Genomic DNA, 14,556 nt, shown 5'->3' with positions numbered 1-14,556 from the left:
ACTTTTGAGTTTACAATCACCAAGGCAGACATTTTCAAATAGCATCTATGTGCATCCTAGCTCCCTGATACAAAATCAAGGATTAGTCCATGACGAAATGGACATATAACTGAAGGTATCCACCAACGGGCACTTCCATTTCTGTTGCTTACCATTTCTGAATATTGTCCTTCCCTACCTCTCTTAGGGACCCTGCCTCCTATTCTTTCCCGCCAGCTTTTGGCTTTTGCTCCCTAAGTTCCCACCTCTTCTCCCTCCACTAACTGTCCTCCCTTTCTGCCTGGAAATGGCAACAACCCACTCCAGTATTCTTGCCCGGGAAATCACATGGACAGAGGAGCCTGGCGGGCTGCAGTCCATGGTGTTGCTGCTGCTGCTAAGTCGCTTCAGTCGTGTCCGACTCTGTGCGACCCCATAGATGGCAGCCCACCAGGCCCCGCCGTCCCTGGGATTCTCCAGGCAAGAACACTGGAGTGGGTTGCCATTTCCTTCTCCAATGCATGAAAGTGAAAAGTGAAAGTGAAGTCGCTCAGTCGTGTCCGACTCTTTGCGACCCCATGGACTGCAGCCTACTAGGCTCCTCCGTCCATGGGATTTTCCAGGCAAGGGTGTTAGAGTCAGACATAACTTAGCAACTAAACAACAAAAACAACAGAATAGCCCTCATTAACCCCACAGCACCCTCCTCACCCTGCTGCCATCTCCCCTCTGTGGCCCTGCCTCCTGTGCTTTGTCCCGCCTGCCCTCCCTTTCCATCCATTGTCTGATTTCTTCGGGAAAAGACCCCCTCAGGCCACAGTGCCTTCCTCGGTGAGGTGACCGTCCCTTCACTCTGAGGTCCTTCTGCTCCTCCTCTCTGCAGTGACGCAGTGGTCCGTCCCTTCACTCTGAGGTTCTTACTCTCTGCGGTGACGCGGTCGTCTGTCCCTTCACTGAGGTTCTTCCCCTCCTCCTCTCTGCGGTGATGCAGTCGTCCCTCCCTTTTCTCTGAGGTTCTTTCCCTCGTCCTCTCGGCGTTGATGCGGTCGTCCGTCCCTTCACTCTGAGGTTCTTCAGCTCCTCTGCGGTGATGCGGCCGTCTGGTTCTACTTCTGTTTGTTTTTCCTCCTGCTCTCAGTCACAGTCTGCAGTTGCTCCTTTTCTCTTCCCACCCACTTTCTCTTCTCTCTCACATCCCCATCTCCAATGCTGACCTTTTCCCTGACCTTTGTTCTTCCATTTCAGCCTTTTTGATGGGCTCTTCGAAAGGTCTTGTTTTCTTGAAGGGCGTTCGTCCTCTTTTCCCAGCTCCCATCACCGCCCTTCCTAGTGTTTCCACCTCCACGCATGGAGTCCCCGTTCTTCAAGTCACTAAAAGCAAACTTTTCTTGGAATTTTCGACACCCCTCCTTTCTCTCCTTATGCTTTTCTCCCTTACGGTTTCACTAAATTATGTTCATTCTTTATCCATGGCTCCTCTCATGGCGATCTTTTTCCAGTCCTGTGGTTACTGCCTTTGTGTATATCTAGACTTGATCTTCCTGAAACCTTTTCAAGAACCTTACTGAGCTGGCCCATCCTTCAAGGAGCTCCACAGTCCGACCTGCTCACCAAACTCTCTTCAAACCCCTCTCCCCTTCTTCCCTGGTAAACCCACTGAGCCTGCTGTTGCCCACCTCTGACCTTCCTTGACACTGTTCCCTTCTCTTGGCTCAAATCCTACTCCTCCTTAGATTTTCCTTCCTGTGTAAAATTTGTCTTTATACAAGAACAGAAAGTAATTTTTTTTCTCTCTCCCTGAAGTCCTTGTGTTCTTGTCTTTTTCCTCATGTGGAATTTTTGTTCACTGCCTTGTATCATGGCGTTTCATGTGCTCTCCCCTTACCTGAACTGTGTGCTCTTGGAGCACAAAGGCTGTCTTCTCACAAGGCTGCACAGCCTCTCCTATAGGACCCTGTGTGGTCAGGGTTTTAGCACCTTTTGGTTTGCAGGTTGATTTTGTATAATAGCAAGAGAATTGGTTGGAGATTGATAAAACTAGTATTTACCATCGAGTGAAGGAAAACCTAAAAGAGACAACAGATGGCTTTCTGAGGAAGGGATTCGAGAAAAGATTTCCATAAATGGGAATTTAGTGTAGAATAAAAGGGAGTGATCACAGTGGTGAGAGTTTGGATTCGTGGGTGACAGTGTAGCATACTGATTAAGAGCTTGTTCTTGGTCACTTCATCTTTCTGAGCCCCGTTCTCCTGATTTATATGAGGGTGATGATTGTGTCTGCTTCATAGAATTGTGAGCATTAAGTGAATTAATAAAGCAGTATGATTGTTGGCACAGTTCCTCTTCAATAAATGGTAGCTTAAGTTTTGTTTATGCATGGTAAAGGATATACCATGAAGGTACACTCTTACCAGAGAGGCAAGAATTACAGGTAAGATGAGCAAGGACTTTCCTGATCCTTGGCTTAGGAATCTAGAATACAACTTGCTTCTGAGGGTTTTCCGGTAGCCCAGAAAAATGCATGTTGATATCACCTACCATGAAAAGATTATGGTGAACCCTAAGGCTGGGGGAATAAGTAAAGCACAGCCTGTCCCAGAAGAAATGGTGAGAGTGAAGAAGTTGTGATCAAGTTAGAGGAAGGAAAGAAGGAAGAACCTTAGAAGAGGTCTTGTCCTAATGGAAAGACATTTCTTAGGTGCTTTTCCAAGACAAGAGGAGCACCGCAGTGTCGCGGCGCCTCTTGGGTGTCTGGATGACCAGGGACTGGCCTGCGGGCTGTTTGCTCAATTGGTCACGACTATGATAGGGAGAGAAGAGTAAGTTCTGCCCTCAGGAACTGGTTTAGTCCTCCTTGTTTCATGGTCACAAACCATGTTGGCCCTTGACCCTGACTCTGCTCCGACTCAGGCTCCCATGGGACTGCCTGGATGACGGTCACAGAGCGCTTTCTCAGTGTTGCCCCGTGGATGGGGCAAGAGCCCTATCCTTCTGTTCCTGGGAGGGCTCTTGAATCCATGAACAGGGGTGCTGGGGACTACTAAGTGAACTCATGGAAATTAAACATCACACTACCATCCCCAGTTCACCTCCAGCTAAATCCAGTTTCTCATGGATTAACCCTCTCCTCTGTCCAAGTAGGAAAGGGCTACCTGAGGCTTTTTACTTCCTTGGTATTGTTGGGAAAGGAATTTGGACCAAAATCTGAGGAAGGACTAAATCTTGCATAGAATTTACAAAGAGGTTCATATAAGTAGGCTGAAAATGCTCCCTTTTTCCTTTTCACAGGGGAAAGTGGAAGTAGAAGCTGGAAAAGAAGGTATGAAGTTTGAAGCCAGTGCTTTTTCATACTATGGTGTGATGGCCCTCACAGCCTCCCCAGGTGAGTGTCCTGGTCAGCCTCAGGGCAGGGCTAGGTGTCAGGAAATAACGCCCTGTACTGTCACTCTTATCTCTGTACCTGCTGGCTAAACACAACGCTTGTTTCTTTACTTTATGAACTTTTTATTGAAGTTGCATACAAAAAATACTGCTCACCTTGTACATATATACCTCTGAAGTTTTCACAAACTCAGCTCTCCTGTGTAGACCAACTCCCAAATCAGGAGACAGAAAGGGCATCACCAACCCTCAGAGGAAACCACCCCCCGACACCCCACCCTCCCTTTTAGTTACTGTCTCCCCACAGTAACCACTGTCTTGACTTCTGAGCCTTAATAAGTTTTGCCTCTTTTTGAACTTCAGGTCAGTGGAATTATTACACTGAATCTGGCTTCTCCCACCCAGGGTTGTCCTGGTCATCTTCATCTGTACTGCTGTGCGAGCTTACAGTCTTCCTTCTCATGGCCGTATAGTGTTCCACAGTGTGAATATACACCAGTGCGTTTGTTCTTTTCGGTGCTGGTGGACACGGGTAGCTTCACGTTGGAGGCAACTGTGAATTGTGTGGCAGTAACACTGCACATGTCCCTTGGTGAAGACACTTCTGTCAGGTCTACATGTAAGAGCGGAACACTGGGGCCCGTGTTAATAGCTCTTGCCAGTTTCCCAGAGTGCTGAGGAGTTTCCACACGCCTGCCCCTGCTAACGAGGGTTCCAGTTGCCTCACGTCCACCTGGCCACCACTAGATACTGTTGAATCTTTTAGGTGTTAACTATTCTGGACTTTTTAAATTTTCACTTTTCTGAGGATAAGTGTTGATACATATCCATTGCCTGTAGTTCTTCTTAACTAGAGAGCTGGCCAATTAAGTCTGCCAAGTAAGGTTGGGTATACCTTCAGGGTATCAATCCAGTTCTCTGACACAAAATGCCAGAAAGCGGGGTCTGTGCTAATGGGAATGTGGCTGCAGAGACTTGGCTCACCTCTGGGATGGGACTTGAATAGTTTCTCTGTAGCTTCCTTTGCTTTAACTGGGCAGGCCGGTGGGCTTCCCTGGTAGCTCAGCTAGTAAAGAATCCACCTGCAGTGCAGGAGACCCCGGTTCCTGGGTCAGGAAGATCCCCTGGAGAAGGGATAGGCTATCCACTCCAGTCTTCTTGCCTGGAGAAACCCCATTGACAGAGGAGTCTGGTGGGCTACAGTCCATGGGGTCAAAAAGAGTTGAACAGGAGTCAGCACAGCACAGCAGGGCAGGCAGGTAAACAGGGCTTGGAGTACCACCTTGTGGTCAGAATGCCTAATGACATGCTGTGTTGCTAGGAAATACCTTCCTTATAAACCTCAAACTTAAAAATCACCCATGAAGGGGAGGGGACGTCTCCAGACAAGTCTGTGTTGTGACTTTGGTCCTCATTTACTGCGTCACATGGTGTCTCAGGCACCCAGAGATGTAACAGAAAGCAAGAGAAGGTCAAGAATTCTGAGGTTTGAAGCCTCCCCTGCCCCCATGCATCTTCTCACTGCCCTGGTGCAGGTTACTGAGTTCCATGGGCCAGCATCTCCATTGTCAAGTGCCAACTGACACCTAGTGTGAGCACAAGCCTGTTGAACCCCATACAATTAGTAGGTATCTGCTGTAAACCTGAAGATGATCTGTTTTCACTGCTAGTGAGAGGACAGGGACATTCTTAACTAGGTCGAGAAGACCTGGGTGACGGCCTGAGTTCCATCATTTATGGGTCTCCCAACTGAGAAAGGCCCTTGGCTTCCTCACTATTAAAAGGATATAAGATCATCTCCTGTGATTGTTAGAGTAGAATGTGGTGATACTCATACAAGGGCTTTGTAACCTTTAAGGAACAAGAGGAAATGTTTATATTAACACAAGGTGTTGAGATTGTGACTCTTGCTTGGCAACCATCCTCATGTTAGCCCAGGTTAGCAGAATCAGTGTATAAGGTGGCTTTGAAAAGAAAGCTAGTCCTCTTTGTAAAAATGTAAGTTGTACATTTTTATTGGTTACTAGTTCTTGAAACCTAAATATTAGCCCAGTTCATACTGAACTATGGATTCATATAGGGGTAAATCGCATTCAGAAAAGGAAGAGCAGGCCTTCCATACAGAAAGCATGTGGAGCTGCAATAGCCTTACCTAGTATGCAAATGTCCAGAAGGATGAGAATTAGCATCCTGCTTACTACAAAAGCCCAGTATTTTACTTGACTTTACAATTAGGATTCAGGGTTTTGTATATCCATTGAGAGATGCATTAGTATTGTAATCTCAAGATAATGTTTCTGTTTGTTATTGTTGATTGCCTAGAAAACCCTGTGGTAATCAGTTATCAAGTCCTGCCCAGTTACTTGTCAAATTATATCTCAATTAAAAAAAAAACAACCTGCCCAGGAAATATGACCCCTGCCTGGTAGGGCATTTTGTTTGACTTTGGTCTGCCACTCCCAGGAAATCTGCATATGATGTTTGTTTATTGGGCTACCCAAAAAATTTTTTGGGTGAGCGCTTATGGAAAACAAACGAACTTTTTGGCCAACCCAGGACCTTCCTCTGATACTTTGAATTGCTTTGGAATACTTGGCAATTTCAAACAATCCAGTCAAAGTTACAATCAGACTAATTAAGAGTGTAAATGAATTGAATAACTAATTGCTTGGCAGAGATGGGGATGCTGTAGGCTGTGCACTGAACGAACATCGCGGTGTTTTGGCAAAAGCGTCTTGGGTCATGCTCCTGGGGCAGATGACGGGTCGAGCTCCCAGTCTGTGTGGCTAGCTGTGTTTGAAGTCCTTAAGAGCACATTTTGAGCTATAAACCGCAATTGGGTATTAATGGCTTAAGAGGTTTCTAGGTTAGTAAAGAAGCATGTGAGTGGAATTTCTCCCGATTTCAGCCTCCCTATATTCCTCTTCCTGGAAAGCAGTGTGTGTTCTCTTGGTTTATATAATATCATATAGGCTTCTGCATATCTGGAACCGAATACTCATATGAGTAGAACAGGTATCCACTCCTGTCCCTTGATTACAGAGAGCTCCTGTCTTGCCTTTTGAAACCGTCTCACCCTGTTTTTCTCCATTTTTCAGTTCCTTTGTCCCTGTCTCGTACCTTTGTTGTCAGCAGAACAGAGTTGTTAGCAGCAGGTTCTCCAGGTAATTCTGCATGTTTCCTTTTCATAATTCTTCTGATCGCCTCCCTTGACCCCGCCAAAGCCTGGCTGGCCAGGTCTGCTCCTTCTATTCAGTTAAGGCCATTTTCAGTTTTTCTTTGAGCTCTTAAAAGTCCATGGTTCTATGACCTAAGAGTGAGCTACCCAGGAAAGCATTAGCCCTCAACAGATGGCAGAGGGTTTGGGAGCTGGGAAGGGAATCTTGAAACATGAGCAGCGATGACACTGGGAAAAGGAGAGTGGTTCTAACGTGAGTCACCAGTGTTCTCTGTAGGTCCCACCCACACCGCTGACCTTGGATTTTCGTTGCTGCCCTTTGGTTCTTTGGGTGACCTCAGCAGAGTCATGGTGTGTGGAATCTGCAGAGGCCCCAAACCCAAGGATTCTTCTGCAGAACACATTCAGCCAAAAGGCTGGAGGACTGTGAACTTTCCTTGGTTCTCCATCCTTGGAGGCCCCAGCATTTCTGTTTCTTTGGTCCTTTTTTCAGATGTCCACGTGAATGAGGTGCATGTATTTCCACCCTCCGTCAGGCAGGTGGCCCCACTTTCCTGTCTCGCTTTCTTCTTTTTGAAACTAGTACAGTGTACATTCTTAAGGAGCTGCTGGTTCTTGCCCCGCAGGAGAATGTGGTCATGCCTTCCTAATATGTCCAGCTGCTAAAGAGAACGGCAAAGGTTTAATCTCTCTTTAATTAAAATTGCTGGGCTTTCCTACTTGGTAGTCCAATTTTTCTGTATTTTGTTCAATACAGCTTATATTTTAAAATCTGACTGAAATTTGTATCTCCTCATCCAGTTTCAGCAAAAGTCTAAAATGCCAATACTTGGTAAAGAAGGCAATACTTACTTGTCTTAGAAGGAACGTTATATTTTTCAGGTCTTTGTTCTTAAAAGATTTGAGGGTGTTTGGCCGTAAGATACTAATCAGGCTGCTTGAATCCTACCAGCTGACAGAATATATGTATGTACATATACGTATATACATATATACGTATATACATACATATACGTATATACATACATGTGTATACATAAACGTATATTTATTTATATGTATGTTGGTATTTTTTTCTCCCCTTTTATTTGCTGGCATCTACTACTGATTTAAAATGTCCTAGATACTGAAGTAAAGTGACTTTTGGATGGAGCTCCTGGAAATGTCGTTTGTGTTTCACTTTTTCTTAGAACTTAGCGATTTCATAGTTCAGCCTGTTCCATCTGATCTAGTCATAAGAAAATCCATTTTGAGGGTCCAGGCCTTTGGGCTGCTGGCATTACAATAATAAGATACCTGATGAATGGAGGTTGAACTACACCAGTGATTTGCAAACAGTTCCACACAGGGCCTCACGGCTCTAAGGGAGGAGGCTGGGATGTTTCTTGATTGTGTCTTTATAGCTTACTAGCTAATGAAAGGATTCCTGGGTGGGATGAATAAAATATAAGCCAAGACCAAAAAAAAAAAAACCAAACAGAAAATTCTGAGAAGGCACAAGAGCAATTAAAATAGATTTTTTTTTTTTTGTAATTATCATCATAAAACCTTGGCACATAAATTTGGCAACAAAACCTGCCCTACGGGGTGGGAACTTGAAGTCTTTGTTATCTTTGGGTGTGAAGACTTGCACGTCTTACCACATGCTGATAAAAGGTGAGCGTGCTGGTTTCTGTTAAGTTGCAGAAAAGGTCCTGGAAAACGGTCGATGCTCTGGACTGTGGCTGTGATGCCAGGCAGTGGTTTCCTGGCAAAGGGGAGGGTTTATCTCTCAAAAAACAGAGGTCTGTGGGCTGAGAGGAAGCTAACTGGGAGTCTATAGATACCTTGGGAGACCAGAGAAATTGCCCTGTAATCCTCCTCAGGAGAAAAGTAACAAGAGACTGAGAAGCCGAAGGCCTCCTGACAGTGATCGGGCAACGCACAGGGTCTGATCAAATAAGAAAAGTGCTCTTAAAATGTTTTTATGTATTTATAATTTATTTTTTGGCTGTGCCGTACGGTTTGCGGGATCTTAGTTTCCTGAACCTGGGCCCCCAGCAGTGAAAGCGCTGAGTCCTAACCACTGGACAGCCAGAACATTCCCAAATGTCTTGTTTTCATAACATTAAATTGAAACTCAAAGAAGTAAACACCATTTCAGAAGTATCTGTAGATCTGGGGCTAAAGCCTGGGGATAGAGTGGGATCCCTTATTTCACAGATGGTTGCATCTGTCAGCCTGTGCAAAGTTACCAGGAGTGCAGAGAAGCTTGATCCTGAGAGTAGGAGAGTGGTGGAGAGGTCTGGGGTGGGGCTTCAGGGGAAGACTATAATAATGTTAACGAGGCTCATTACTGGGTGTCAGACACCATGCTAAGTGCTTTACCTTATCTCATGTTGACTCATCATCAGACCTTATAAGCTGGGTGCTATTACTATTTGCTTTTTATAGATAGGGAATCTGAGGCTTAGCAAAGTTGGGCCATCTGATGAAAGTTGCTGCTGCTGCTAAGTCACGTCAGTCATGTCCGACTCTGTGTGACCCCAGAGACGGCAGCCCACCAGGCTCCCCCGTCCTTGGGATTCTCCAGGCAAGAACACTGGAGTGGGTTGCCATTGCCTTCTCCAATGCATGAAAGTGAAAAGTGAAAGTGAAGTCGTTCAGTCGTTGGTCACCTGCTAAATAGAAGATATCTGATAAATTATTAATTTGCCATGTTCTCTTAAGTGGAAGCAACAAGAGGAAGTGCTGTTGAGTTTAATTTTGACCAACAATGGAAAATTGGCTCCTGACATGAAAAGAGTAGAGAAAGTTGTGACATGAAAATTTTAGGAGACAATGAACCCATCATAGGAGCTTCCTTGGGTACTTGCCATGTTTTGTTCTGCTTGTCATATTTAAACAGGGACTTTTGCTCAATGGTCTCTCAGATGGTGGTCCAGATAGGCTAAGGAAAGATAAAATGCAAGGTGAATGGTTGAATTATTTGGCCCAGAGAAGAAGAGACAGACTTCAGAGAATTATCTTCAGACTCCTCAGGGCTATTCCAAGTAGCGGAGGAGTGGAAGTTATTCAATAGAGCTCCATAGAGTGGAGAGGCTGTCACTTGAAGTTGAGGAAGCAGATTTTGATGGCTCTGATGACAGACTTTCCAGTCGTTGAAGGGTGGGACCAGCTGAGAGCCAGTCAGAACCACATTGGAAAGAGGAGCCAGCCATCAGATGGGAGAGTACGTCCCCTTCCATCCTGTGACGTTGTGCAATCCAGTGCGGGCACTCGGTTGATATTTGTGCAATAGTTGACTAGCAAAGCGAAAACGGAAGAAGCCTTGGTGAGCGGAGGTGGGTTTTATTTTTAATGAAATGTGTTAGAAGCCATGGTGAATGTGCCTTTAAAAGCAGCAACATTTAGAGTCACCTGGATTTCCTTTCACTTTGTTTTAATGAAAGTTCTTTGAAGAATGCCCCAGCACCTAAGCTAACCTAATCAAACCTTCTAAAGGGGTTTGGTGTCTCCCAGGGTGCTTAAGTATTCTTGCCTTGAGAACCCCATGAACAGTATGAAAAGGCAAAATGATAGGATACTGAAAGAGGAACTCCCCAGGTAGGTAGGTGCCCAATATGCTACTGGAGATCAGTGGAGAAATAACTCCAGAAAGAATGAAGGGATGGAGCCAAAGCAAAAACAATACCCAGTTGTGGATGTGACTGGTGATAGAAGCAAGGTCCGATGCTGTAAAGAGCAATATTGTATAGGAACCTGGAATGTCAGGTCCATGAATCAAGGCAAATTGGAAGTGGTCAAACGGAGATGGCAAGACTGAACGTCGACATTCTAGGAATCAGCGAACTAAAATGGACTGGAATGGGTGAATTTAACTCAGATGACCATTATATCTACTACTGTGGGCAGGAATCCCTTAGAAGAAATGGAGTAGCCATCATGGTCAACAAGAGAGTCCGAAATGCAGTACTTGGATGCAATCTCAAAACGACAGAATGATCTCTGTTCGTTTCCAAGGCAAACCATTCATTATCACAGTAATCTAAGTCTATGCCCCAACCAGTAACGCTGAAGAAGCTGAAGTTGAACAATTCTATGAAGACCTACAAGACCTTTTAGAACTAACACCCAAAAAAGATGTCCTTTTCATTATAGGGGACTGGAATGCAAAAGTAGGAAGTCAAGAAACACCTGGGATATCAGGCAAATTTGGCCTTAGAATACGGAATGAAGCAGGGCAAAGGCTAATAGAGTTTTGCCAAGAGAGTGCACTGGTCATAGCAAACACCCTCATCCTACAACACAAGAGGAGACTCTACACATGGACATCACTAGATGGTCAATACCAAAATCAGATTGATTATATTCTCTGCAGCCAAAGATGGAGACGCTCTATACAGTCAGCAAAAACAAGACCAGGAGCTGACTATGGCTCAGATCATGAACTCCTTATTGCCACATTCAGACTTAAATTTAAGAAAGTGGGGAAAACCAATAGACCATTCAGGTATGACCTAAATCAAATCCCTCCCTTATGATTATACTGTGGAAGTGAGAAATAGATTTAAGGGACTAGATCTGATAGATAGAGTGCCTGATGAACTATGGATGGAGGTTCGTGACATTGTACAGGAGAGAGGGATCAAGACCATCCCCATGGAAAAGAAATGCAAAAAAGCAAAATGGCTGTCTGAGGAGGCCTTACAAATAGCTGTGAAAAGAAAACAAGTGAAAAGCAAAAGAGAAAAGGAAAGATATACCCATTTGAATGCAGAGTTCCAAAGAATAGCAAGGAGAGATAACAAAGCCTTCCTCAGCGATCAGTGCAAAAAAATAGAGGAAAACAATAGAATGGGAAAGACTAGAGATCTTTTCAAGAAAATTTGAGATACTAAGGGAACATTTCATGCAAAGATGGGCTCAATAAAGGACAGAAATGGTATGGACCTAACAGCAGCAGAAGATATTAAGAGGTGGCAAGAATACATAGAAGAACTGTACAAAAAAGATCTTCGTGACCAAGATAATCATGATGGTGTGATCACTCACCTAGAGCCAGACATCCTGGAACGTGAAGTCAAGTGGGCCTTAGAAAGCATCACTATGAACAAAGCTAGTGGAGGTGATGGGATCCCAGTTGAGCTATTTCAAATCCTGAAAGATGATGCTGTGGAAGTGCTGCACTCAATATGCCAGCAAATTTGGAAAACTCAGCAGTGGCCACAGGACTGGAAAAGGTCAGTTTTCATTCCAATCCCAAAGAAAGGCAATGCCAAAGAATGCTCAAACTACCGCACAATTGCACTCATCTCACACACTAGTGACGTAATGCTCAAAATTCTCCAAGCCAGGCTTCAGCAATACGTGAACTGTGAACTTCTGATGTTCAAGCTGGTTTTAGAAAAGGCAGAGGAACCAGAGATCAAATTGCCAACATCTGCTGGATCATGGGAAAAGCAAGAGAGTTCCAGAAAAACATCTATTTCTGCTTTATTGACTATGCCAGAGCCTTTGACTGTGTGGATCACAATAAACTGTGGAAAACTCTGAAAGAGATGGGAATACCAGACCACCTGACCTGCCTCTTGAGAAACCTATATGCAGGTCAGGAAGCAACAGTTAGAACTGGACATGGAACAACAGACTGGTTCCAAATAGGAAAAGGAGTCCGTCAAGGCTGTATATTGTCACCCTGCTTATTTAACTTCTACGCAGAGTACATCATGAGAAATGCTGGACTGGAAGAAGCACAAGCTGGAATCAAGATTGCCGGGAGAAATATCAATAACCTCAGATATGCAGATGACACCACCCTTATGGCAGAAAGTGAAGAGGAACTAAAAAGCCTCTTGATGAAAGTGAAAGTGGAGAGTGAAAAAGTTGGCTTAAAGCTCAACATTCAGAAAACGAAGATCATGGCATCTGGTCCCATCACTTCATGGGCAGTAGATGAGGAAACAGTGGAAACAGTGTCAGACTTTATTTTGGGGGGCTCCAAAATCACTGCAGATGGTGATTGCAGCCATGAAATTAAAAGACACTTACTCCTTGGAAGGAAAGTTACGACCAACCTAGATAGCATATTCAAAAGCAGAGACATTACTTTGCCAACAAAGGTTCGTCTAGTCAAGGCTATGGTTTTTCCTGTGGTCATGTATGGATGTGAGAGTTGGACTGTGAAGAAGGCTGAGCGCCCAAGAATTGATGCTTTTGAACTGTGGTGTTGGAGAAGACTCTTGAGAGTCCCTTGGACTGCAAGGAGATCCAACCAGTCCATTCTGAAGGAGATCAGTCCTGGGTGTTCACTGGAAAGACTGATGCTAAAGCTGAAACTCCAATACTTTGGCCACTTCATGCGAAGTGTTGACTCATTGGAAAAGACTCTGATGCTGGAAGGGGTTGGGGGCAGGAGGAGAAGGGGACGACAGAGGATGAGATGGCTGGATGGCATCACCGACTCGATGGACATGAGTTTGAGTGAATTCCCGGAGTTGGTGATGGACAGGGAGGCCTGGAGTGCTGCTATTCATGCAGTCGCAAAGAGTCGGACACGACTGAGCGACTGAACTAAACTGCTGCTGCTGCTGCTGCTGCTAAGTCGCTTCAGTCGTGTCCGACTCTGTGTGACCCCATAGATGGCAGCCCACCAGGCTCCCCCGTCCCTGGGATTCTCCAGGCAAGAACACCGGAGTGGGTTGCCATTTCCTTCTCCAATGCACAAAAGTGAAAAGTGAAAGTGAAGTTGCTCAGTCGTGTCTGACTCCTAGGGACCCCGTGGACTGCAGCCTACCAGGCTCCTCCGTCCATGGGATTTGCCAGGCAAGAGTACTGGAGTGGGTTGCCATTGCCTTCTCCGGAACTGAACTGAGGGTGCTTAAAATCCCGAGATGTCCTGAGGCTCCCTTTCAGGGATTTTACTGGGGTCAGAGGCAAAAATAACGGGTTTGGCTGGGAAGTATGAACAGATAGACCTATTTTGATCCTTTAAAAACACGTACTGACTTAGGAACATTCTCAAGCGTTTTTGCTCCTGGCAAAATGATGCTGTGCTGCCTTCCTGCAGCCCAGGCCTTTATCAAGTAGCTTTTGTGTCTGGGGCCTCGCCTCCCCTGACATAGCATGCGGCCACGGGTCTTTGCTTATTGGAGACTCGGTGTGTTCATGTGGATGGGGCTGGGAATCTGTTGCAGGAGAAGCCGTAAGCACGCTGTCAGAGACCCTGAAGCTGAGCTTGTTTATTACTTTACTTGGAAAATAAAGAGCTGACTTTGAGTGACATCTGACCTCACTTAAAAGGCAGCTGGGTTTTTTTTTTTCCTCCTTTTCCAGGTGAAAACAAGTCACCTCCTCGCCCGTGTGGCTTGAATCACTCAGACTCTCTCAGTCGCAGCGACCGAATTGATGCGGTAACGCCGACGCTGGGGAGTAGCAACAATCAGCTCAACTCTGCATTCCTCCAGGTCTACATCCCTGACTACTCAGTGCGAGCCCTCTCCGATCTGCAGTTTGTTAAGGTGAGAGGGAAGGGTGGCCCGGCTGGGCCTAGCAGGGGAAGGTCTGCTTCCCTTGTGAGCAGGTGGCTCCCTGGCCCCTGCGTGGAGCCTTCCTTGGTCATTTTGCGGGGGCCCTGCCTCCAGCTCCTGTGACTCCGCCTCCGCCAGGGAAGACCATTGATCTCCCTGGCTCTGTCCAGTGAGCTGCCAAATCAGATGTAGCTTTCTCTTTCAGGGAACGAGAGCTGGAGATGGTAAGAAAAAGAGGAAACCTTTTCAGCCAGTCTTCACGGACTTCTGAGAAACTTGGAGGATTTGCTAGGGAGAACCCTCAACTTACTTCCTCCCCCGAGACAGAGCTTTTTTCTCAGTCTGGAATAAAGATGGCTTTGAGGGGATGAGCCAGCTCTAGCTGATGGAAGCCTATCTCCATTTTCTAGTCTGGGTGGAATTTTGAGACAGACTTTGGATATAGCTTATGCCAGTATAAACTAACCTGTTCGTAGAGTCAATGTGAACTGTACAAAGTGACTGAAGGAT

General features: G+C 45.5%; 1 protein-coding gene across 2 annotated transcripts in view; it reads left to right on the top strand.

Annotated features, from left to right (window-relative positions):
- Positions 1-14,556, top strand: part of CNNM2 (cyclin and CBS domain divalent metal cation transport mediator 2) — a 182,296-nt gene that overhangs the window by 161,589 nt on the left and 6,151 nt on the right. Inside the window, exons 5-7 of one of the 2 annotated variants that reach the window (XM_005888044.2) lie at positions 3,268-3,361; positions 6,459-6,524; positions 13,853-14,037. In XM_005888044.2, coding sequence (XP_005888106.2) covers positions 3,268-3,361; positions 6,459-6,524; positions 13,853-14,037 — 345 coding nt within the window. The remainder of the gene's footprint in view (positions 1-3,267; positions 3,362-6,458; positions 6,525-13,852; positions 14,038-14,556) is intronic. The other variant, XM_070363447.1, reaches the window with a different exon arrangement.

This window comes from Bos mutus, chromosome 26, assembly GCF_027580195.1.
Source record: "Bos mutus isolate GX-2022 chromosome 26, NWIPB_WYAK_1.1, whole genome shotgun sequence".
Taxonomy (NCBI): Eukaryota; Metazoa; Chordata; class Mammalia; order Artiodactyla; family Bovidae; genus Bos; species Bos mutus.
This window is presented reverse-complemented; position numbering and strand designations above follow the sequence as displayed.